Source organism: Chinchilla lanigera, unplaced genomic scaffold (genome assembly GCF_000276665.1).
Source record: "Chinchilla lanigera isolate Chin_1 unplaced genomic scaffold, ChiLan1.0 scaffold00137, whole genome shotgun sequence".
In the NCBI taxonomy this organism is placed as follows: Eukaryota; Metazoa; Chordata; class Mammalia; order Rodentia; family Chinchillidae; genus Chinchilla; species Chinchilla lanigera.
In genome coordinates, this window is record NW_004955538.1 from 3,585,496 (window position 1) to 3,609,526 (window position 24,031).

At 54.6% G+C, this 24,031-nt stretch overlaps 1 protein-coding gene across 8 annotated transcripts in view; it reads left to right on the forward strand.

Annotated features, from left to right (window-relative positions):
• Pacs2 (phosphofurin acidic cluster sorting protein 2) overlaps window positions 1-24,031 on the forward strand; it is a gene marked incomplete at its 5' end in the record, with an annotated part of 57,125 nt that overhangs the window by 25,758 nt on the left and 7,336 nt on the right. For 6 of the 8 annotated variants that reach the window (XM_013507854.1, XM_013507856.1, XM_013507858.1 and 3 more), the window contains 17 exon segments: window positions 1,998-2,085; window positions 4,297-4,386; window positions 5,463-5,588; window positions 9,379-9,541; window positions 10,139-10,212; window positions 10,374-10,454; window positions 11,516-11,575; window positions 16,500-16,657; window positions 19,078-19,168; window positions 19,509-19,583; window positions 20,020-20,162; window positions 21,594-21,726; window positions 21,955-22,059; window positions 22,270-22,376; window positions 22,818-22,972; window positions 23,473-23,583; window positions 23,902-24,010. In XM_013507854.1, coding sequence (XP_013363308.1) covers window positions 1,998-2,085; window positions 4,297-4,386; window positions 5,463-5,588; window positions 9,379-9,541; window positions 10,139-10,212; window positions 10,374-10,454; window positions 11,516-11,575; window positions 16,500-16,657; window positions 19,078-19,168; window positions 19,509-19,583; window positions 20,020-20,162; window positions 21,594-21,726; window positions 21,955-22,059; window positions 22,270-22,376; window positions 22,818-22,972; window positions 23,473-23,583; window positions 23,902-24,010 — 1,869 coding nt within the window. 8 annotated transcript variants of the gene reach the window in all.

Consider the following 24,031-nt stretch of genomic DNA (forward strand, 5'->3'; position numbering starts at 1 on the left):
CTAAAATTTTTGTCTGCTCTCTTTTTTCTTTGCCTAGAGGTTTTATGAATTTTGTTGGTCCTCTCAAGAAACTGGCATTTGGTTTTTTTTTTTTTGGTTTTTCTCCGGTACCGGGAACCGAACTCATGACCTTGCGCTTGCCAGGCAGGCGCTTTGCCGCTGAGCTAAATCCCCAGCCCCGGCATTTGGTTTTGTATTTTCAATTCAGTTTTTTCTGCTTTTCCATTATCTCCTTTTTTACATTTCCTTTGAGTTTAATTTGTTGTTTTTTGTTCCTATTTTTCTAAGGTGGAAGCCAGGGTTGTTATCTGAAGCCTTTACTTTTCTTTACTTTTCTGTTTTGTTGTTTGTTTGTTTTGTCTTTTTGAGGCAGGGTCTTGCTGTGCAGTTCAGGCCAGCCCTGAGCCCACTTATAGCCCAGGCTGGTCTCGAACTTGCAGTGATCCTCCTGCGTCAGCCTCCCGAGTCCTGGGATTATAAGCGTGTGCCACTATGCTCAGCATGAAGGCTTTTCTAATACAAGTTTGTCTGTGTTTTTTTGTACTAGGAATCGAACGCAAGACTTTGTGCTTGCCAGGCAGCCTCTGTGCCACTGAGCTATATCCCCAGCCCACTCATAAGTATTTAATGTTATGATTTCCTCTCTTGGCACTGCTTTGGCTGTGTCCTACAAATATTGGCATGTTGTGTTTCATTTTGTTCTAGCCAGTGTCCTCCACTTTCTTTTTTTTTTTTATTTTTTCCGGTACTAGGAATCGAATCCAGTACCTTGCACCTGCCAGGTAGGCGCTTGTGCCACTGAGCTATATCCCCAGCCTCCACTTTCTTTTGAGATGTCCTCTCTGCCTCTGGGTTATTCAGAAGTGTATTGTTCAGTTTCCCAAGACTCGGGACTTTCTAGCTGTTTTCCTATCACTGCAATCAGTCCTTACCTTCAGTTTCACATTCCTTGGTTTTAGGGCCTCAAGTTCTACCATAGTCCAAAAGTATTAAATGGAAAATTCCAAAAAAACCCAAATGGCTCCCAAATTTCAAACTGCCAGTCTGAGGTCACCATTGTCGCACATGTACGAGGTTGGCACTGCCCTTGGTGTGAGGCATCCCCAGTGTCTGGTGAGCCTGTGCTTTCCTGGTGGGCTAGACTGACCAGATCCTGCTGGAAAGATGCCACCTGCACCGTGCCCGGGTCCCCTGCAGGGTCACACAGCCCATCTACTGGGACCTGCTTATGCCTGAGTTGTCTCAGGTGTAAGGTGTACCCTGCTCACCTGCTGTGGCCCTCCTTTGCCTGCTCACTCCCATGTGGTCCCTGTGGGTGCCACAGACCCACCTCCCACCAGCTGCCCCAGCTGTAGGGTCAGGGCATATGCTGCAGGAAGCCGTATCCCTGTCCTTACCTCTTGAGCTCTGTGGAGCCACTGGAGTCACTGGGATTGAGCTTGCGCATGGGCTGACAGGTGCCCAAGAGCCCACACTACTCCCTGAGGCCACACAGCTGGCCACACAGCTGACTCCCTGCACCCGTGCAGCTGAATGGGAAGGATGAATTGCTCTTCCTATGTCTGTGCACATAGTCCTTGGCCCATAGACAGAAGTGCTGGCGCTTGTTCTGATGGCGGAGGGCCGTGGCCTGGGAAGGGTTGTGCCTGGCATCTGTCAGCTCGGGTACACTTCATGGCTGGCAGCTCAGGAGGTCTCCCCAGTGGGACCCAACACACACAGCTGGAGATGTTTGTCCTGGATCTTGGAGCTGTAGGGCTGGCAGTGTGCTTTATTTCAAAGGAATGCACATTTGTCCCATGCTGCCCTGTGGGCAGGTGTCCTCAGCGGCAGTTGAGTAGAAAAGCAAGGAAGCTGCAGAAAGCCAGAAGCCTTTGCCACCGTGTTTAGGGATCCCTGGGGATGCTGCAGAGGCGCTCCTTGGAGTGCAAAGGTCAGTGTCCAGCAAGGGTGGTACTCCTGGGAGCCACCAAAGGCTGAGGTGTGCATGTTTGCAGGTTGTGCAGTCTAACCCTGAAGAAGCTGGCTGTTCTCAGAGAGCTGGAGAAGGAGCTGATGTCCGTGGTGATTGCAGTCAAGATGCAGGTGAGCCCCTCACCCCACCCTGCAGCAGGTGTGATGGCACAAGCCTAGGTGGCTCCTGTACTCCAGTCCCTTCTGACACCTGTCATTGTGAAACCTCCCACAGGGTGAGGGCTGTGCAAGAAGAACTGGAGCCAGGTGGGGTCCAGGCTTTTGGTGGGTCCTGGTGTTGGGCTTCAGTTTGGTTTCACCTGAGGCTTTGGATGAAGGGAAAAGCCGTCTCTGACCCTGGCCTTCCCTCCAGGGGATAACAGCCAGCAGCTGGCCCAGATAGTGTCCTGCCAGGCCTGTGGGGCCATAAGGCTCTTGTCTACTCCCCAGGGATAGAATGTGGCTTTTCAGCCCCTGGCCACCAGGGTGCCATCTCTGGAGTGTGCCCCTGGCAGTGTGGCAACAGCTGACTGTTGCTGACCCCAGACCTTGACCCTGGGAGCCCAGAGTCCTGCTGGAGGTCTTGTGCTGACAGCACCCATGCTGCCTAATGTTCCCTGGACCTACAGCAGTGGTATGCAGAACCTTGGGACCCACCATGGCCATGGACCACCTTGTGGGCTGTCCGCCATTCTAAGGCATGGATTTTGGGGCTACGGCCTGTCTTGATTCTTCCACTGAATTGTACACACATTAAAAACATTGTGCTGCTGCTCTCCACCCCCCACCCCCACCCCTTATTGAGGATTGAACCGAGGGCCTTCAAACTGAACTACATCCCTTTTAATTTTTTTAGTCTTGAGATAAGATCTCACTAAGTCTCTATAATTTGCTCAGGATGGGCTCAAACTCTTGACCTTCTGCCTCATCCTCCTGAGTAGCTGGGATTATGGGCATGTGCCACTATGCCTGGCTAAGAATGTGCCTCTAATAAAGACCTGGAGAGTGCCAGATGTTATGGCACACACCTGTCATCCCAGCCAGTCAGGAGGCTGAGTCAGGAAGCCATGTAGGCGGTGCTCTGAGCTCCTGGCTAGGGAGGAGCCAAGGTCTTCCCAGGTCTGTAGAACAATGCAAAAGTCACCAAGGTGAGAGTTGGCCCACAGCAGGTATCTGAGTCTGGCACTGTGGACTGTGACCTCTGCTGAGCTGACCCTGCCTGTCTTTGACCTCTGTGCCAAGCCAGCCCTTTCTGTGGTCCTCCCCAGTCCTCGTCCCTGCTGAACTCCCAGCCCTTCCTTGTGCCCTAGCCCATCTGCCCAGCCCACAGCCCCCTGGTTCCTTATCTCTTCTCCTCAGCACCTTCTCTGGCTCAGGTCACCTGTGTCCAGCAGGCTGGTGGAGTTGGAGGAAAGCCACAGCCCTGCCCCCATTCTGAGACTTACCTGGATGCTGTGCCAGACCCCGAGCCTGGATCCTTACTCCCCAGCTTGGGAGAAGGCTGGGCTCCTGCTGGGCCCTGTCCCTGCTTCCCATCATATGCTCCAGGTCAGTCCTGTGAGGCCAGAAGCTAAGACCATCCCTGTTCTGGGACCATGGGAGCCCAGAGAGAAGAAAGGGGGAGAGCTGCATTGGAGCTGGGGAACTGGGCAGTGGAGTAGGCTTGGCCCCAAATCACGGTCACCCTGTACCCAAGCAGCCTCCTTTCCAATCCCATCTCTTCCGGCTGGCCTCTCTTGCCTGCCCCCCACGGAGCAGCCCGCCCACACACCCATCCTGTAACCCTACTTCTGCCCAATTGTTGCGGACTCCTAGGGAGCCTGGTATCAGGCTCCTTGCCTGGCTGCCTGTCGTGGCAGCTTTTAGGGCTCCCCTGTTGGACCAGATCCCTTAAACAGCACTGTGACACAGGTCTCTAAAGCACTGGAAGCCCAGTGTGGCATAAAGTGGGAGGCTGGGTCCTGCTGTGTTTGATCTGAATGCTGCGTTACCCACTTCCTGCTAAGGGTACAAGTCTGCGTTTGCATCCTGGTGCCCATGATGGTGTTTCCATGTGTCAAGTACTGTGCTTTGTAGGATGGTCACTCTGAGGGTCCTTGGGTTGTGTGGTGCCCACAACACAGCCTTTCAGTTGCTAGCTGGCGCTGCATCTTCAGACTTACATCTGCTCTGGCAGGCTGAGCCTTGGTTTCTCTCTCCTGCACAGACCCTATAGAACTGGTAGGCACAGGACAAGGACATTGTCAGGTTACTATCCCACAGTGCCCCTGTGATGGTGACCCCTGTCCTGGGTCTGTCTCACTGTAAGATGCCCTTTAATTGAAGGCGGCTGTCTCCTCACAGGGCTCCAAAAGGGTCCTGCGGTCTCATGAGATTGTGCTGCCCCCCAGTGGACAAGTGGAGACCGACCTGGCCCTGACCTTCTCTCTTCAGGTGAGTGGTCAGTGTCCTTGGTGATAACATAGCCTCTTCATTACCTTCTTCACCTTTCTTACTTTTTTTAGCTTTTTTTTTTTTTTTTTTTTTTTTGGTTTTTCTCTGGTACCGGGAACCGAACTCACGACCTTGCACTTGCCAGGCAGGCGCTTTGCCGCTGAGCTAAATTCCCAGCCCCACCTTTCTTACTTTTGATCTTCTCTTACCACTTATTTTTAAATGACTAGGAAATTTTCTTGGTTTATTATGTTGTCTGTGTTTATCCTTCACCTGTGATTTTAAAAAAAAGGAATAAGGCAAAAACATAAAAATTATCAAATCCAGGTCTTTTCATCCTCATACTTAGAAAAGATGGGCAGAAACATGTGGGCTTTGCGTGTGTTACACATGTTTCAGGGTGAGCTTACTGGACATGTGCTCTGTGTGCCCCTGACCACCCTGTCCTACCTTCTCCAGATCCCTGCCCTGTCGGGAAAGCTATCAGCAACTCATTCCAAACCCACTAAATCAATTCATCCTAAGTCCCGTAAGATCCTCTTTTGTCTTTTAGACATGTGGAACTGCACTGTGCTTCAGAAAACACCTGAGTCCGTGCCAGCTCCCCTCACTGCCCCCATCACTCCCAACCCCAGAGCTGGGTTCTTATGACTGACCCTTTGTTATCTCTAACCACCGACCTCCTGCCTCTCCCGGCCTGGCCTTTTTCCTTCAAAAGCCCACGGGAGCCCCTTTCACTGAAGTGCAGTTTGCCAAACATAGTTCACCCACTTTCTTTCTGAGCTTGGTCTTGAGCTTGAGATGCTTGTACAGGTATATAGCAGACAGCCCTGCAGCCAGGGCCTGGTCCCGGTTGCTGCAGTCTCAGATCACTTTGTCTCTACACCTGAGAAAAGGCTGTGAGTGTCAGTCCTACACATGCGCCTCTGTAGGTATAGATGCTGGGTGCTCAGCTGGGGATACACAGTGCTGCAGACACATGTGGGCCTGTCCCATGTGTCTGCAAGGGCTTGGGCAACACCACGGTTGCCCCTCGCTGGGCCGGGTGTGCCTCAGGCAGCTCCCCATGCCTGCAGTACCCTCACTTCTTGAAGAGAGAAGGCAACAAGCTTCAGATCATGCTGCAGCGCAGGAAACGATACAAAAACCGAACAATCCTGGGCTACAAGACACTGGCTGTGGGCTCCATCAACATGGCTGAGGTGAGTGCTGGGTCTGGGCGGCCCTGCTCGCACCAGTCTCTCTCACATCAAAACTGTTCTCTCAGTGCAGCAGGGGCCTCTGTCCAAGCTGCACAGTGATGACTGAGCCATCCAGGTGGTTTGCTTCCCATTCCACTGCAGCCACAGGTGCACCCCACTTCCAGGCTCCCCAACAGGGTCCTCCTAGGTGCCCCACTCAGCCCCCACCAGGCAGCAAGGACACCGTGGGAGGACCTCAGCCTAGCACCCTGTCCTGGAGCAGTGCTCCAAGGGGCTGTGGGAGAAGCAGGAGGGGGTCTGGGCACAGAGGAGCTCAGACTTTCCTCCTGTGCCATGGGGCCACGGGTGCAGTTCTGGGAAAGGGAGCAGCTGGGGCCTCTCTTGTTGTCCCGTAGGCTTCAGGCTTGTGATGTGGGGCTATGGCCAGGATCTAAGGGCAGCCACAGGTGGGGCATACCACTGTCCCACACATCAGCTGCCCAGGCCCCCATACCATCCCCTCCACCTCCTCTCTCTAGCACCTGGATCGGCATGTTCTGTCCATTGGGTCTGGCCCCTGCCCCAGGCTCTTCTTCGATCCCTGGGCCACACTGAATGGACCCCCCTGTCCCCAAAGCTGCAGCCCCTGGACATGCCCCTGCATCCCTGCCCCCATGGCCATCACCCACAGACTTCCTCACCCTGTACCTGGGGCCCCAGAGCTGGGTTCTTATGACTAACCCTTTGTTATCTCTAACTACCTGCCTCCTGCCTTTCCCGGCCTGGCCTTTTTCCTTCAGTGCAGCTCAGCCTTCCACATGTCCCTGGGCCCAGCTCACCCCTGTGTCCCCTGGGCCCAGCTCAGCCCCCACATACCCCAGGCACTGGGGCCCATCCTTGCAGCACTGTGTTTGTCCATCCAAGTTGGGCGGGCTGTTGCCCCATGACCACTGTGGGCTCGCTGGGTGGTGTCTGTGAGCACTGGTGAATTGGGTGGATGGGGGAAGGGCCTTAGCCTTGCAGGTGAGGGAGGGGGCAGTGGGCGCTGTGCCTGGGAGCTTCTATGCTAGCCCTGTGAGTAGCAGGCCAAGTGTTAGTGGAGACCCAGTTGTTCTCCAGGGTGGTACTTGGCTGGGGAGCAGGGTCTCTTGAGAATAGGATGTGGTTGGAGTCAGTCCATAGATAGGAGGGAGAATAGAGGGCAGGGCCGGCCTCCCCATGGTGCAGACCTTGAGCAGTAAGGACCACACCCTATACTCCTACAGCCCTGACCCACTGTGTGCTCTGCCCAGGACACTTTGGAGGCAGAGGAACCTGAGCTGGAGGTCTGTGGGGGAGCTGGGTGCACAGTCAAGGGACATGACAGAGGCAGTCCCTGGGGCTTGGGGGCACTGCCCAGAACCTCAGGGTAGACAGGAGGAATCTGAAAGGTAGGCTTAGGCCACCCGCACCAGGTGGGCTGGCAGGTAGGGGTCCACAGCAGCTCTGCCCATGGGAGTCACACTGCACACTCAGGGAGCTGGGACAGCAGAGTGGGGCATCTTTGTGCTGAAGTGCAAGGCAGTTCTGAATTGTGGGTTGACTCAGGATAGAAGTGCTCCTGACTGAGACTACAGAACACCCAGGGCTCTGACCAGCAAGTGTCCTGTCTCAGACAGTCCCCAGGTCCTCGGTGGCTGCCAGGCAGCAGGAGTGCAGCAGACTGACATGGAGGGTCTACCCTCTGAGGTCCTAGGGTGCCATCCGTACCACAGATGGGAGGGGGTGGCATGAGTGGCTATTCTCGTGCTGCCCGAAGCTGGTGCTTGCAGGCTTTGCATGTCACTTCGGGAAGGCTGTAGGCACCTTGGGCTGTCCTGAATCGCTGGGGAGTGGTCAAAGGCTGTACTCTCCTTCCTAAACCGGGCTCAGGCTGTGCCGCCTACCCTGTCCACAGAGACCAGGAGCCAGGCACCTGGCAGGGTGGCTTGGGGAGGGAACCTTGGAAGATCCAGGGTAAGGCTGCTGTGTACCTGCCACTGGCAGGTTCCTGTGTCCCAGTGAGTGTACATATTGGTTTCTGTCATTGTTTTTCCTTTTTTTCATTGCTTGGGATAGAACCCAGGGCCTCTGCTTCCCCAAAATTTGGATGCTATTTTTACATACAAGCCTGGCTCCCTAGCAGTTTCCCATGCACTAAAGTTCTTCTAAATATAAAGGGGGGCCTATGGAAGTGAAGAGAAGGCCACTTCTGGGTAGGTCAGCTGCAGCCTTCTGCTATGGTCACTTAGTGTCACCAGCATCTGGTAGGCCAGCCTGGATGTGAGTCCACGGTCCCTTGGTGCTGTGCCAGGTGGCTACTGCCAGGCCTGGAGTGAGCAATACCTGGCCACCAACACTACCCCAGGAGAACTTCCCGTCAGGGCTGCAGGACCCTGTGTGGGAGGGTGAGCCAGCACTGAGGAACCTTGGCCAGGAGCCTGAGGTGAGCTGGTTACCTGGGAGGTCAGGGCTAGAGGTCAAAGGAAACGTACAGCAAAGGGATGGAACAAGGTGGTGAGAGGCTCTCACCCATGGACAAGGCCTTGGCTCGATGGCCGGCTGGAGAGGAACAGAGCCATACACTTTTGATAGAGGACATACTCTTTCCAACCTCCCACCTGGGAGCAGGTGTGTGGCTGCACCTTGCCATGCACCCTACCCTGCCCATGCCCCATGACTGCCACCTGCCTGTCTGTTCCTGGATGCAGCAGGATATCAGCCTCTACAGCTGGCCTTGATTTCTCAGCCAATCTGAGGTCACCTAGGGAGGTGGCATCCACGGTGCAGGGCTGGGTGCACACAGGCACAGGGTGTCCACATGAAGGCACCAGGAGTGGGGGAGTGTTGGCATAGAGCTGCCCACACACCTTCTGATTTGGTTTCTAAAATAATGGTGAATCAGATTTGAACTTTCTTAAAATTTTATTTTCCTCACTGATTAGAGCCAGCACCCCAAATGAGGCCCTAAATTTAAAAAAATTAAAAAATAAAAAACCTAACATAAAATCCTAACACCTGGATCTGATCAGATGGCCCCAGAGATAGTTTGAAAAGTACAGAGGGCAGTTGGGCATGGTGTTGTACACCTGTCATCCCAGCATACTCGGTCGGGGGTAGGAGGTAGGGCTGAGGCAGAAGGATTGAAAGTTCAAGGCTAGGCTGGGTAACTTAGCAAGACCCTTTCTCAAAATAAAAACTCAAACGGTCTGGGGATGTGGCTCACTGCTCCAGGGCCCAGTAGTGTACACCCACATAATACAAAGGCCCGTCTGCGAGGTCTGCAGGTGCCCGTGTGTGTTTCTGAGGCTGGTGTGGGCCAGAGTGGTGCCCTGGTGCAGTAGCTGCTGCTACTGGGTGGTGTCTGGGCTTGCTCTGCCCTCTGGTTTGCTGCCACTTGTGACACAGGTAACCCTGGGCTTGGTGGTTCTGTGAGCCAGGCCTGGAGCCTCTCTCACACCTATAGACCCGAACTGTAGTGCTGGCTGCTCTTCCTCACTCCTGCTGGCAGGAGTTCTTGGACCCCAGGTCTCGAGCGTCAGTGGCTGTGTTATGCTGCTGGCTGGCCCTCATCCCTGATGTTACATGCACCTGGCTGCTGCGGTCCTAGGCAGGTGGCTTCCCAGGGACAGTAGGTGTGGCAGGGGCCAGTGGCTGTGGTGGCCTCCACCTGGATCCCCTTGACCTCCTCTGCTGCCAGGCTCTTGCATGCTGGGTGTCCCACACTTGGACCAGGCTCTGAACTGGGGGCCCTTCTTCCTGGGGTGCTTCCTAGAGCTCTGTGCACCCACAGGTGATGCAGCACCCCTCAGAGGGTGGCCAAGTGCTGAGCCTCTGCAGCAGCATCAAGGAGGCCTCTGTCAAGGTGGCTGAGATCTGGATTGTCTCCCTGTCCAGCCAGCCCATCGACCACGAGGATAGTGCCATGCAGGCCGGCCCCAAGGTCAAGTCCACAGGTTCGTGAGGCCAGTTTGGGCCCTTACTGCCTCTACCTGAGAGTGCTGCCTCCTGCCCTGGCGTGTTGGGTGGCGCAGCCACCAGGTGGCTGGAGAAGCAGGGTGGGTGTGAAGCACTGGCAACTGCTCCCCCAACTGGAAACCCTGGAGCGAGGTCCTGTGTGTGCTGTAGACCTGGGCCCTAGCTCCTCACCACCAGGCCTAACTTACCACATGCCCTCCGTGGAGAAAGTCATGGAGCCGACCCTTCACTGCCTCCGAGGCCATGTGTACAGCGCCCAGTGTAGGGCCGTGTTTTGTGGCTCTCGGGTGATGCTACCATCTCTGTTGGAGTAGCTGTCCCTCCCTCATCTGCCAAGGTGAGGGAGGCTATGTCTAGGCTGACTCCCACGATCCCCACCTTCAGTCCCTCTGGACACTTCTACCAGCCCTGCTCCATGTGGTCCGCTGACCTTAGGGTCTTGGGGCTCAGGACCTCTGCTGGCACCTGGGCCCTTTGCTGCATTCCCCGTCTGCATCCTGGGGACCTACGGTTTGGTGGCCATGTAGCTGCAGCAGAAGTGGTGTGATCTGGGTGCCTGACCCCTCCCTCCACAGATAACTACTCTGAGGAGGAGTACGAGAGCTTCTCCTCTGAGCAGGAAGCCAGCGATGATGCCGTGCAAGGGCAGGTAATGGGCACAGGGCATGTGTGGCTGAGTGCTATGTGGTGGGGAGGGTTGGGGGTAGGTGGGAGGGGAGCCTGGATGTCTTTGGCCTCAGCATTGGGCAGGCCACCGGGGCAGGCAGGGCAGGCAGAGCTGCAGCCTCTGGGACCACTGTGTCTCCACAGGATCTGGATGAGGATGACTTTGATGTGGGGAAGCCTGCGAAGCAGCGGAGACCGATAGTAAGAACGACGTCCATGACCAGGGTCGGTGGAAGCTGGTTTTACTAACCCTGGGGATGGGCCTGGGTGGTTGGCTGGGACAGGCGCAGTAGACAAATGGCATGTGAGCCCTTGGGGGGAGGCCATGGGCAAGTGCCACCCTGTCCTGCTACACCATGGCTTGTCCTCACATGGGGCTGCCACAGGTAGCTTCTGGCCACTGCCAGAAAGTGGACATGCACTAGGCAGGAGACATCCTGTGGCAACCCTTGGCCATTAGATCCCTGAGTACCACCCTGTCCTGGCTCGACGCCATGTGGTCATGAGGGGCTGAGGAGCTGGAATGAGACTGGTGTGGCCACCTTGCTTCCAAAAGTCCTCCTAAAGGGGCCTGGAGACATATTTCTCTCCTTGGCTTGGCACCCAGAGAACCTGAGCGTGGCAGTTGCACTTTCTCAAGGCCTGCTGACCACCTGCAGAAACAGGAGTGAGGCTGTCCCACCACTCCCAGCTGCAGAGTGCCTTCTGAGGCCCCCGAGCCCCACACTGGGCTGTGCCCACAGATGGCTACATGGATGGCCAGGGAAGCCCCAGCCCAGTGCTGACCAAGGACAGAGTGCTGCCTCCTTTGGCAAGGAGTGAGAGGTGGCCATGGACAAGTAAGCCACTCCTGTCTCAGGAAGCTGGGTTTCCGCCCTGCAGGGCATAGAGGGTCTCCATAGGCTGGCACTGTGTCTGTGGCTGCGGGCCACTGCCCTGTTTGGTGGCTAGTGGCAGGATCAAAGGCCCTGCAGCCCAGGGCAGCCAGGGAGCAGCAGGGACACCCACATGCCACAGGAGTACATGGCAGCTTTTCTGAAGGATGGTGCTGCAAAGGCTGCTGGAGGGACTGAGGCACCAGCACACCCTTGCGTGTTCCCCTCCTCTGGGCTTGGGCTGTCAGCCCCTCCCAGGCATCCCTAAGCTGGCCCCAGCTCAGATGCTGTGAATGTGGGTGTTGACAAGTCTGCGAGAGCCTTGTCTCGCCAGCTGTGTTGCGGCATGTTGGATCCACACTCGCCTCATGGCTCCCATGTTGCTTCTGATGCTAACCCCTTGTCGTGCAGCAACAGAACTTCAAGCAGAAGGTTGTGGCCCTGCTGCGGAGATTCAAAGTGTCAGATGAGGTGAGTGAATTAGAGAGAGCCCTGCCCAGCTCTGCTCTGCGCCTACTCTCTGGGGGCACTACCTTACGCTTGCCAGACTGGGTAACAGCAGGGTCACCTCTCAGAGGGCCACGAGGGGCTCAGCTAAATTCCAGATTGCTCTCCACCCAGAGGAAGATGGGCATAGGGTCTGCGTGTTTGTGAACTTTATAGCTAGACTTTACCTTGGGGAGAGTTTCAGGTCTACAGAAGAATTGCACAGGAAGTACAGAAAGTCCCCGTGCACCCCTCGTGCCCAGCCCCCTTGCTGCTTTAAGTTTTAAATTCTTTCAACTTTAGTCTCCAACTCTTCTGCAATGAGCTTGTGTTACTTTCATAATGAAGAGAAAAACACTGATTTATAGAATACAGCATGGTCTGGCTACACAGTGGAGAGGAGGCACCCCCCACATCACAGCTCTGTGTCCATGCACAGAGGCCATGCCCAGGGCAGCAGTGTCCAAGCTCAGCCCTAGCATCCATGCTCAGTGTTATAAGGCACATCCTGCCATGCCAGGGCCAGTGTGTTTCTGAGAACATTGCCGCCTACCGCTATGGGGTGGCCAGTCCATGTCTTTTGGCTTATGCCTTACAGTGGGCAATTCCCAGGTCCAGCTGGAGATGAGACACAGCAAGGTGGGGTCCCTGCCTGAGGCCTTGCTGCCCATCCTGAGCAGCAGGGTGAGAAGTAGGTACTCTTGGCCACGGCGTGGTTGCCTAGCGACTGGGTTGTCTCAGAACATAACCGACCTGAACAGATTTGGTTCTGATTGCTGGGTCTCAGGCCAGAATCCCATGCACTGACTTTCCATTTTCATAGGAATCATCTCCCAGGTGTGTGTGAGATTCACAGTTGATTTAGCCCTTGACTTCCTCATCTTCTAAGCTACTCCCTTTTGTGCAGGGACTAGTCTGTCTTGCCACAGCTCTGTACCCACGTCTGAGAACCACTGCCTCTGCACAAGGCACCATCTCCAGCTCATGACCATCACAGCAACTCTCTGGGTGGCAGGAAAGATGTAGCAAGGTGTTGTCACCCACCTGGGCCATAGGCTGTCTTGCATCTTTCTTATTCCTGTGACTAAACACCTTAGACTAGGTAACTAAGACATGTCCAGAACCTTCTACTCACAGTTCTGGGGGTAGAAGTCCCAGAGCAAGGTGCCAGCGGTCAGCCCTGTCCTGCCTGCAGTCAGTGGCAGATAGGAACATGCTTTCCCTAGCCTTCTGCACTAATCACCTCCCCGAGGCCGCCCCCCCCAGTACGTCACCTCAGGTTAGCGTTCACTATACGAATTTTAAGGATCCACAATGTTCAGACCAAAGCATTCTGCTCTTTGCTTCCAAAATTCATGTCCTTCTCACATACAAAATATGCTCATTCCATCACAGTAGGCTTGAAGGCTTAATTCATTCCAGCACCAACTGAGAAGTTTAGAGACCAAAGTCGCAGTTGGGTGTGGTGGTGTACATTAACAATCCTAGCATACAGAAGGCTGAGGCAAGGGATTGAGAGTTCAAGGACTGGACTACGTGGCAAGACCCTATCTAAAACAAACAAACAAACAAAAAAACCAAAGTCTTTGCATATTGTCTCCACCAGATAGTGGTGAGACTCACTGGAGAGGGTTTGTTCTAAGACAGATTCCTCTCCAGCTATGAGCCCATGAAACCAAACAAGTTCTGTAGTATAAAAATATGATGATGAGACCAGCACAGGCTAAATAGTCCCATTTTGAAAAGAAGTAGAAAGGAGGGAAGGAACCTAAGTAAGTTCCAAGCCCAGCTGGGCAAACATTGTATCTTAATGCTGAAGAAACATCTCAGACTTTGTGCTTTGCCTTCTGTACACACTGGACTGGGAAGGAGTTGGGCCCTGAAGACCTAGGCAGCCCCATGGCTCTCCCAGGCTGGCAGTGCAGGTTGGAGACTGCAGTTCTACACTCTGGGGTACCCCAGTCCCATGAAGAATTCTCAGAACCCAGTAAAAAGCCCCCACAATTTAAAAATGCATAAAACTGATGCAGTGAAACTGGAAAACATTGTGGAGAGAAACTAAAAATGTGAATAGAGCTGGGATGTAGCTCAGTGGTAGAGCACTTGTCTAGAAATGTGTGTGTACATAAATGTATACCTCCAAGTTGATCTGTAGATCCACACAGATCCCTATCCAATCCCCAGCTGCCTCTTTGCAAAAATCCACTAGTTGGTCCTAAAATTAATACCATATTTCTCCCAAAGTAAGACCTAACTGGAACCAGCCCTGGCAGGTTGTTACCATGGTGATGGGCAGTGTCATGCAGATTATACTTCAGTGTTCTCTTGCTAGGTGGCTACTCTGTAATGGCAGGGAAGGGATAAATAGGCTGATTGGGGTTGGCACTTTTTTTCAGTTAGGTCTTATATTTGGGGAACCATAGTATGTAAGTGCAAGGGACCCATAGACAAAACGGTCTTGAAAAGGAAAGAATTCTTTAAAAAAAGAAAGGGGCTGGGGATTTAGCTCAGTGGCACAGCGCCTGCCTGGCAAGCACGAGGTCATGAGTTCGATTCCCGGTACCGGAAATAAACAAAAAAAAAAAAAGAAAGAAAAGGAAAAAAATTGGAAGATTTGCATTTTCCAGTTGCAAAACTTAGCTAGACGTGGTGGTACACGCCTGTAATTCCAGCACTCAGGAGGCTGAGGCAGGAGGATTGTCATGAGTTCGAGACTAGCTTGGACTATATAGTGAGCTCAAGGCCAGCTTAAACTACAAAGCGAGACACTGTCTCAAAAAAAACAAAAACAAAAAACAAAATCCAACTGCAAAACTTAGTACAAAGCCATAGTGATCAAAACTGTGGTGCTGGAATAAGGATAGATATGGAAATCAATGGAATGGCATTCCGCATCTAGAAGCAAATCTCTGCTCATATACTGATTTTTAGCCAGAGATGTCAAGAATATTCCATGAGGAAAGAACAATCTTTTCAACAAATGCTGCTGCGAGAATCGGACATCTATAGGCACAAGACTGAAGTTGGCCCCTTTTTCACACCGTATCTAGTTGGCCCCTTTGTACCATATTTAATAAGTGCGGCCATGGGTCAGAGCCCCACATGAGTGAGCTACGACTGTAGAACACCTAGGAAACAGCAGGTATACTTAATCAACCCTGGACGAGGCAGTAACCTCGTACATTTGACACCAAAAGCACAGGTGACAAAGTAAATATACATAAGTTGCAGTCAGCAACATTTAAAACTTGTGCTTCAAACAATATCATCAAGAAAATGAAACAACAGCCCATAGAACCTTTTTCACAAGTTATATACTCATAAAAGGATGTGTCCAGAAAATATAAGGAATGTTACAACTCAGTAAAAAATGTATTATCTTGCTTTCCAAGCACTATGTGGTCATGGGTTCTGTAGAGCGTGGGTACACTCCCCCTGGCTCACTACAGCTCAGGCTCACCCAGGAGCACCTCCGGAAGCTGTGCAACAGCCATGGCTATAGAGGTGCTAGAGAGACACCCTTGGACCCAGTGGCAGCAGTTGGCCACATTAGTTGCCGTTGCCAGCTCCAAGGTAAACCCCAGAAGAGGTGTGTGCAGACTTGACCACAGGCACAGAGGGTCCCAAGGGAAGCCCAGGTTGTCTGTGAGCCTTTGAGAATCATGGCAGCACACTGACCTACAGCCTTCCCACAGCTGCCCCTCAGATTTCTTCCTCAACACAGCTGAGAGAGGACGTCAAAGTCACCACTACAGGTGCCTAAGTCAGCTGTTTCAATACATAGCATTTGTTTAAAACAGTGAACTGGCCAGGTGTGGTGGTGGCTCATGCCTGTAGTCCCAACACTCAGGAGGCTGAGGTAGGAGGATCACGAGTTTGAGGTCAGCCTGGGTTTCATAGGAAGACCCTGTCTCAGGAAACAAAACATGCTGGGAATGCAGCTCAGTGGCAGAGTGCCTTGGGTGAATCCCCAGTGATGAAAAAAAAAAAAGTCCAATTAAAGAATGAGCCAAGGCTCTAGAGAAAGACAGCCATGGTCTTCACTGGGATGGCTGTGATCTAGCGGGAGCCCATATGTGGATGTGTGGCAGGCAGAGTGTTGGTGCCGGTGAGGGGAGGCAGGGGTGAGAGCATGCTGTGGAGGCACACCAGCAGTTCCACACCCACCGTCCCTGGAGGGACAAGGCTGCATCCCCAGAGCAACTCACAGTTGGTGCTCATGCCCGTTTCTGCTCACAAGGGGAGCAGCCATCAGCTGGTGGCTCCTGAGCCAGGCCTGGGTCCTGTTCAGAAAGGAACAGGCTGAACTGGAGAAAACCAGACCCAGGAGGCCCCACCCTGCATTCCTCCATTCTGTGATGACTGGGGAGGATCCAGATCAGTGCCTGCTTGGGGATGGGGAGTCAGAACTACAGGTCAAGAGGTCTTTGGGGAGAGCAGCATTGTGCATCCTGGTACAGGAGGAGCACAGCTGCCAGGCACTTGCAAGACTGTTCCCTGAGTCAGCACAGCCCATGGTAGGGTGTCAAAGGGAGGACCTCACCAGGTTAAGAGTCCACAAACTGTGGCCAGTGCCTAGTTCCTGAATTAGGACAGGAAGTAATTAAGACAAAATGTAGCCCTGCATGGTAGTGCACACCTGTAATCCCAGCACTCGGGAAGCTGAGGCAGGAGATTTGCTGCCAGTTTGAGACCAACCTGGGCTACAAAGTGAGTTCGAGGCCATCCTGAACTGCATAGCAAGACCCTGTCTCAAAATGACCAAAATAAAAGTGCTGGGAGTTCGGGGTACTTAGTGGTGCTGGGTACCCATCTTCCTGTGTACCTTTCTTTGTGAGCCTTGAGCAGCCTGGCATGTGGGTGGCACAGGCCTCCAGAGGGCCCCCTCACACATCTGGCATTGCTGCAGGTCTTGGACTCAGAACAGGACCCTGCAGAGCATATCCCTGAGGTAGAGGAGGACCTGGACCTTCTGTATGACACGCTGGACATGGAGAACCCCAGTGACAGCGGACCTGACATGGAAGATGATGACAGCGTCCTTAGCACCCCCAAACCCAAGCTCAGGTGAGCACATCAGGCCCAGACATGGCACTGCTGCTATATCCTGGCAAAGGGCCCTCTGTACAGCCCCAGGAATGCCTTTCTACCCATGTCAGCAGACCTTGTCTGACCTAAGGCATCAAGGCTCAGAAGTTTCCTGGGGAGGAGGGAACGTGTTGGTCAGTCCCAGGCTGCTGTGGTAGACTGAGGCAGGTAGCTTTCCCCTCATGGGAGAGCAGGTGGGAGGTAGCTGGTCAAGGAGGGGCAGCTCCTGAAGGCTGTCCCTACTAGGCAGTATGGTTCTCAGGGCAGAAGTAGCAATGTGATGAGACCACTGGGCCTGCCCCTTGAATCCACTATGTCAAGACAGGCGGAGCATTGGGAGGCAGGTGCAGATGGGGTAGACTGGAGCATTCTCTGGGAGGCAAGAGCTTGGGGAATGGGAGCAGGTGGAATATGGACAAGCATGGAGAACGGAGGGGTCCCCCAGGCCTGGCATCCCATTACAGGAGGGGAGTAGGGACCCTAGGAGCTGCAAAGGGCCTCCTGCTATGCCCACTGGGTGTCTTCCTGTGGCTGGGTATGCAGCTGGCTGAGCCTGTCGTGGGGTGGAGGAGTGAACACAGCAGGTTCATGCATGGGTTTGGACATTTGGAATCCCTGGTCTGTGTGGTCGGGGAGGCACAGCCCTTGGGGCAGAGCATGTGGTCTCTGTGGCTGCTGAGGATGGGGAGGTGTCAGTAGGAGTCAGGAAGGCTTGTGGACCTCTTGTTTTTAAGCTTTGTAACCGGAGTAATACTGAGTAACACATACAAGAAAGGTGGGCTTTGGGCTGGAGCTGCAGCTCAGCAGCAGTAGAGCACTTGCCTTGCATACATGAGGCACCAGGTTTTATTTCCAGCACAGCAAAACTTGAAGGGAAAAAGAAGGAAGGAAAGCGGGAAAGAAAAAAAGAAAAATAGTCTTCCTGCGCCGCCAGAGGCAAGACCACAGTTGGCCCTGGCACCACTGTAGTGCACACGCTCCGCCCGTGATGCCATGCCACATGATGGCCGTCGGTTCACCTGGCTGCTACCACAAGTGACCATGGCTGTGGCAACTTGAAGTAGCCATTGCTATGCTTGTCCTAGGGAGAAGTATCTTGCACTCGGCCTTCTCTGTCTGGCGTCTCACTGGACTCAGGTTGAAGTTCTGGCCCCTGTCCTTTACAGGCTCAGGGACACTCTCCAAGTCCAGTGAGGTCATGGTGGGAGGCAGTTCCAGGCCTCTTTAGGATGAAGGTCCAGTCTCCCTGCCACCTGACAGCTACCTGTCATCTTTGCCACCTGACAATCTCTCCTACATTTTGGCTCCTGCCTCTTTTCTGGTCAGCCCCCTCAGATGTAGGGTCTGGCCTGGCCACTCCTACTTCCAACTCCCTGCACTCAGCCTGAGTGAGTTCTCTGCTTGCAGTGATCCTGGGATCACATCAGGTCCTCCCCTGTTGCAATCTCTATGACACTGACAGCATCGGCAGTCCCTGGCCAGCTAGCACCCATGAATCTGGGATAAAATATGGGCAACTCAGCACTGTGATCTTGGGTGGTGACATATAGGAGACTACCCTACATACAGGGTTTTTCATGGCTTCATTATCCAGGGAGCATACCAGCTGCTTAAAGTGTATTTTTACATCTCTTGGGTCTGTCTTTTCTTTTTCATTTGCAGCATACTTTATCTGCCAAGGATAAGCATGTTTGGTCTTTTTGGTCTGGGTTGACATGATCAGTCTGGATTGTTCTAAAATGGTCTAGTGACTCTGGATTTGCTGCAAATGGTCTGGATTGATCCAGAATGGTCTGGTAGATCTGGATTAGTCTAGAATGGTTTGGTGGGTCTAGAAGAGTCAGATGGGTCTGGATTAGTATAGAAGGGTCTGGTGGGTCTGGATTGATCTAGAAGGGTCTGGTGGGTCTAAGTTGGGCTAGGTCAGCCTGGTCTGTCTGGTTGGCCTGAATTCTGGACTGCTGGTGGAGCCTTTCTTGTGCTGTTGAGAATGTTCTGTTTCCTACTAGTTGGTTGCAATCCCAAGGTTCCCACTTGGAGTGGGCATCTTCCCCCGGGATCACTGGGAGAGAGCTGTCACTCCACTTTCCTGTGTTGCTGACAGCCCTGCCCTGGGTCAGGACTGCAAATGACAGAGTACATGGGCACATGTTTTCTGGAGCTGATCTCACAGCAGACTGACGCGCTGAGCTGACTGGTTTGAATTCCGTGATCTCGTGCCCTGCTTCCTAGGGTGGTCATGCACCCACACAGTTCTTCAAGATGCCAGTTCCTCTGGATGCAGTTTTGCTCTGCCACTGGGCTTGCTGCCAACTCCCCAACCCCCGTGTGGGCAATGGGGCCTCACTTTCAGTGTGGGATGTCTTAGAAAGTAATGCCCACCCTTTTCCCCAAGCCAGGCCGTACTTTGAGGGCCTGTCGCACTCCAGCTCGCAGACAGAGATCGGAAGCATCCATAGTGCCCGGAGCCACAAGGAGCCTCCAAGCCCGGTGAGTGTAGTGACAGGTGACCTAGGGCAGTGATGGTAAACCTTTAGAGCCAGCTATTGCACACGTGCCAGGTTCACCACCCCTGTCCTAGGGGAATGGTGGAAGGGACCCTCCTGTCTGTGGGTCTCAGGGGTGTGATGGACGAACATCAGTGAGTGTGCTCCTGGCTGGGCTCTGGTATATCCTGAGCTCAGGCCTGAGAGTAGGGGACCGTCCTGGGACAACCTTGAGCCCGTAGTCCAGGAGTTTCCCCACCCAGTCCTGCTGGGCTCTTTTGGCCTCAAGTGAGACAGCCTCAGTGCCTGTCTCCAGCACAGCCTGACTCCTGTCTCCACCCCAGGCTGATGTGCCTGAGAAGATGCGGTCCCTGGGAGCCAAGCAGCCAAGTGACAACATCTCGGACACGGTGGCCCTGGTAAGCAGGTGCTAGCAGCACCCGCCCAGTAACAAATGCCAGGCATCTGATGTGCAGTGGGTACCACACAGACGTTTTGGTAATGACACTGTCTGGAGCATGTGGTTTGACAAAGCAGGTGGGCCTTCTGGTAGCCAGGCTGCTGGGCAGTCAGGCACCCAGACTCATCCCCGGGGTTGATCAGAGCCCTGGGGTATGGTGATGAGCCAGTATTGCTGTCACACATGGCCCTGGAGCAGCAGGTTTGTTCCTGGTGCCCTGGGGAGGGGTCTTCCCAGGGACAGTGCCTCGCTGCAGCGCTGGGCGAGGAGCTTTGTGGCTGGAGGATAAGGCCTCTGGGGCAGTGCATGGTCACATGTAGGGGTGCAAGAGGGCTCCAGCGGGTGAGCATTTCCAGGCCAGGCTTGTGCATGCTGCTCCCTTCTCTGCCCACCAGAGCACACCAGCCCCAAGGGAACCGGCAGAGCCACCTGAGGACATCCCTGAGGCTGAGACCTCCAACCTGGATGTGTTTACTGAGAAGCTTCCACCCACCGGGAGGATCACCAAGACAGAGTCACTTGTCATCTCGTCCACCAGGTGCGGGCCTGCACTGGGCAGCAGGTGGGTGGGCACTAGTAGGGCAGGGTCCATACTAGGAAGCCCAGGCCTCTACCTGGTTTTCTGTCAGCCTGTACCTCTTCAGGTCAGTACAGCTGAGAGGAGCCACCTGGTCCCATGCTGCCATCCCCAGAGTGCTGGTATGGACAGGGAAGGGCACAGGACCCACGAGGAGGCTGACTGCAGTGACAGTTCCTTGCAGGGATCTACTGGATGGGGCTGGAGGCAGTAGCAGGCAGGAGGGAGGGGCCTAACCTCTGGTCTGCCTGTGGTCAGGATAGTCCCAAAGCCACACCTGTGTCTGTTGCAGCCTGGAGGTGTAGGAGACTGGGAGTATGTCTGGGCCCCATGGGTGGAGGTGTCTTGTGGTTGCATGGACCTGTCCCTGCATGCCTTGGTCAGACCAGAGGTATTCTCCAAGTGTCCAGGCTGGGGCATGCCAGGAGCCTGAGGTCCTCTCTCTGGTCTTCTTCCCTGGCGGTATGTGGCATCCCCTGCGTCTGCTGACCCTTCCTGGCATACGTTCCTCCCAACCCAGCTCCCTACCTTGCCTCCAGGCCTGGATGTTCTGAGGCAGGAGCTTTCCAGAGCTGATGCTTGTGTCTCAGCTCCTGGCCTCCCTCAGCACCACTGCCTGAGACATATTCCACCCTGGGGGAACAGCAGAGCTACCGTGGGCACCCTGCCACTATCTCAGGCTCTGGCTTCTTTAGCTATAACCTAAGTGCTTCTTCTTTTCTCCTGCACTGGGACACCCACCTGGTCTCACAGTATGTGACATGTGTGAGGTGTCTTGGGGTGACTTTTTCTTGTCTTGGGGTGACTGTTTACTCTGATCAAGCCCAGACTCCCTCTTACTGTGGCCTCCACATCAGCCTTCCTGTTGCTCACCAGCCTCCTCATCACCCTGTGCAGATCCATTTACAGAAGCCCACTGCATTAGACCCATACCCCTAATCCCCCCTGTAAGAGCTGTTCCCACCGATGTAAAAGGCACTAGGTCAGAGGTACCACCCTCGACACTCAGGCTCATGTGTATATTCCTGTGATATCCAGGCTTTCCAAGAGGAGAGTCTGGGCACTGGCATTTACCCATCACTGATACATACAGGTCCAGAGTGGCACATTCCTCCATTCCTTGAGGCCCCTGCCAGGTCACAGATGAGGAAATGGAGCTGAGCGCCAGGTCCTGCACAGGTGCCCAGTCTTGGTCCTATGCCACTGCCTGTGACCTTCATAGAATCTGGTCTCTGTGCTTAAGGCCCTGCCACCAATTTAGTGACACTGGGTGGTTCTCTTTTCTGGTGTAGCGTAGTGTGCAGCACATATGAGCTTGTGGTGTCCCCTGCCTTGCCCTGCCCTACCACCCCAGCTGCTCCACAACTCCCCAGCCTACCTTGGTCCCCATAGGTCTGAGACGAAGCCGGCTGGCCGCCGGGGCCGGAGCACATCCCTGAAGGAGCGGCAGCCAGCACGACCGCAGAATGAGCGGGCCAACAGCCTAGACAATGAGCGCTGCCCAGACACCAGGAGCCAGCTGCAGGTGTAGTGGGGGCAGGGCTCCTGGAGCCCATCTGGAGGACCCATCAGAAGTACTCACTGTAGGTGGGATGGGTCATCCTGCAAGGTGGTCTGAGTGCATGGTAGGCAGCTGTCCACCTGCTCCCTGGCCTCCACGACTGCTGGTTGCAGCAGACACAGAGGCACCAGGCCAGGGGAAGAAGATTGGGCATTCGTAGGATCCTGGTATGCATGGGCTTGGTGTTTGCAGATCCCCAGAAAGACTGTGTATGACCAGCTGAACCACATCCTTATCTCCGATGACCAGCTCCCTGAGAATATCATTCTTGTCAACACCTCTGACTGGCAGGGGCAGGTAGGAGCAGCCTCTGGAGTTGGGGTCATGCAGCACAGCTAAGTGGGGCTCTGCCATGCACCCCTTTCCGGGTACAGTGCTGGAGCAGGGATGGTGGCAACCATGTTTGCCCTGGCATGCATGGATCTCCTTGGACTCCTTGGGATCCAAGGTGGAATGAACAGGGGCATCAGGCACTGTGCTGAGGCCATGTCTGCTCATCCCGCCCAGTTCCTTTCTGACGTCCTGCAGAGGCACACGCTCCCTGTGGTGTGCACATGCTCCGCCGCCGATGTCCAGGCAGCCTTCAGCACCATTGTCTCACGGATACAGAGATAGTGAGTCTGTGGCCACTTCTCTGGGGTCCACTGGGGGCTGGGGTGCCCAGCACTTCGGCACCCAAGTGCAGGGCACCCCAGCCCTACCAGCTTCCTAGATCGAGAATGTTCCCTCTCCGGGGGGCTGCAGTGGCTCCCCACAGCCTGGCCTTGCTTCAGGTCTGGGTGGGTGCCTTGGAACTTGGGCGTGGTGCCAGAGGAGAAGCAGCTTCTAGTGGTCACTGTCCTCTGGTTTCAGGCACATTCAGAGAGACACCACCCCCCCTTAGGTGTCCGGGGGTAGAGGGTACAGGGTTTGGTGGCTTCCTGGGGTTGTCACTGCAGAAGCAGCTGTAGCCGGAGATCCAGGCTTCCCTGGGGCTTAGCAGGTGGTCTTTGGGCAGGGGACAGCTCCCCTGAGGCATCTGTCCCCTCTCCGCCCCACCCACCTCGGGGTTGCAGCTGCAACTGCAATTCCCAGCCCCCGACCCCTGTGAAGATCGCAGTGGCAGGAGCGCAGCATTACCTCAGTGCCATCCTGCGGCTCTTCGTGGAGCAGCTGTCCCACAAGACACCTGACTGGCTCGGCTACATGCGCTTTCTCATCATCCCGCTGGGTGAGGGCCATCACCTGACCACTGAGCACATGGGCTCAAATGACTCAGCTGTTGTGTAATTTTAAAACTTCTGTGTGATACAGTGTACTCTTTAGTCATTTGATTTAGATGAAAAGTGACATGATTGTCCTTTAGGTAAGAGGACAAAGCCATTGCCCCTTCAATGCCTGTGCTGAGCTTATGTCCTCTTAGTTAGTCTCTAAGATTTTAGATTCTGAATTTGGTCTCCCATCATCAGAAATGCAAAGTGGGTTAGTTACCGGGCCTGTGGGAGTTGAGATCCCTGTGGTCTGTGCACTGCCCACTGCTGCAAAGCAGACATGGCCAGTCTGCTGACAAGTGCGAGACACTGGCATCCTGGGGACCATGGAGCTGCAAGAGGTGGGATTCATCACAGCTCCTCCGATGGGCATGACAGTGTAGTACAAGGGGGATGCCCAGGAACACACAGCTGAGGGGTGGCAGCCCAGCCATGCAGTGATGGCTCCCCTGGCATGCAGGTTCCCACCCCGTGGCCAGGTACCTGGGCTCCGTGGACTACCGCTACCACAACTTCTTCCAGGACCTGGCCTGGAGAGACCTGTTCAACAAGCTAGAGGCCCAGAGTGCAGGTGAGGCTGGGTGCAGTGCTAGGTTGGGGAGGGAACACCCCTGGTATCCACAGCCCCCTGCACTGGCGGAGGTGCCCCTTGTTGCTGAGACCTTTCCCAAGAGAGCTCCCCAGGTGCCTTGCTCTTCTAAGGCTCAGACAGCAGGTGGGGTTGAGCCCCAGGCTCGCTGGGAAGGCCACAGACCCTAGGGGGCAGGTCTGCTGCACTGGGGAGAAGGCCTTGCAACCCTTATCCTGGAACCATGGGTGAAACACTGCTCCCCCCACCTGGATCGCACCTGGCTGCCCCATGCCAACCCAGCACCACCTCCTCGTGCAGTGCAGGACACACCAGACATCGTGTCGCGCATCACCCAGTACATCGCAGGGGCCAACTGCGCCCACCAGCTGCCCATTGCTGAGGCCATGCTGACCTACAAGCAGAAGAGGTAATGCGGTGGGCCCACCTC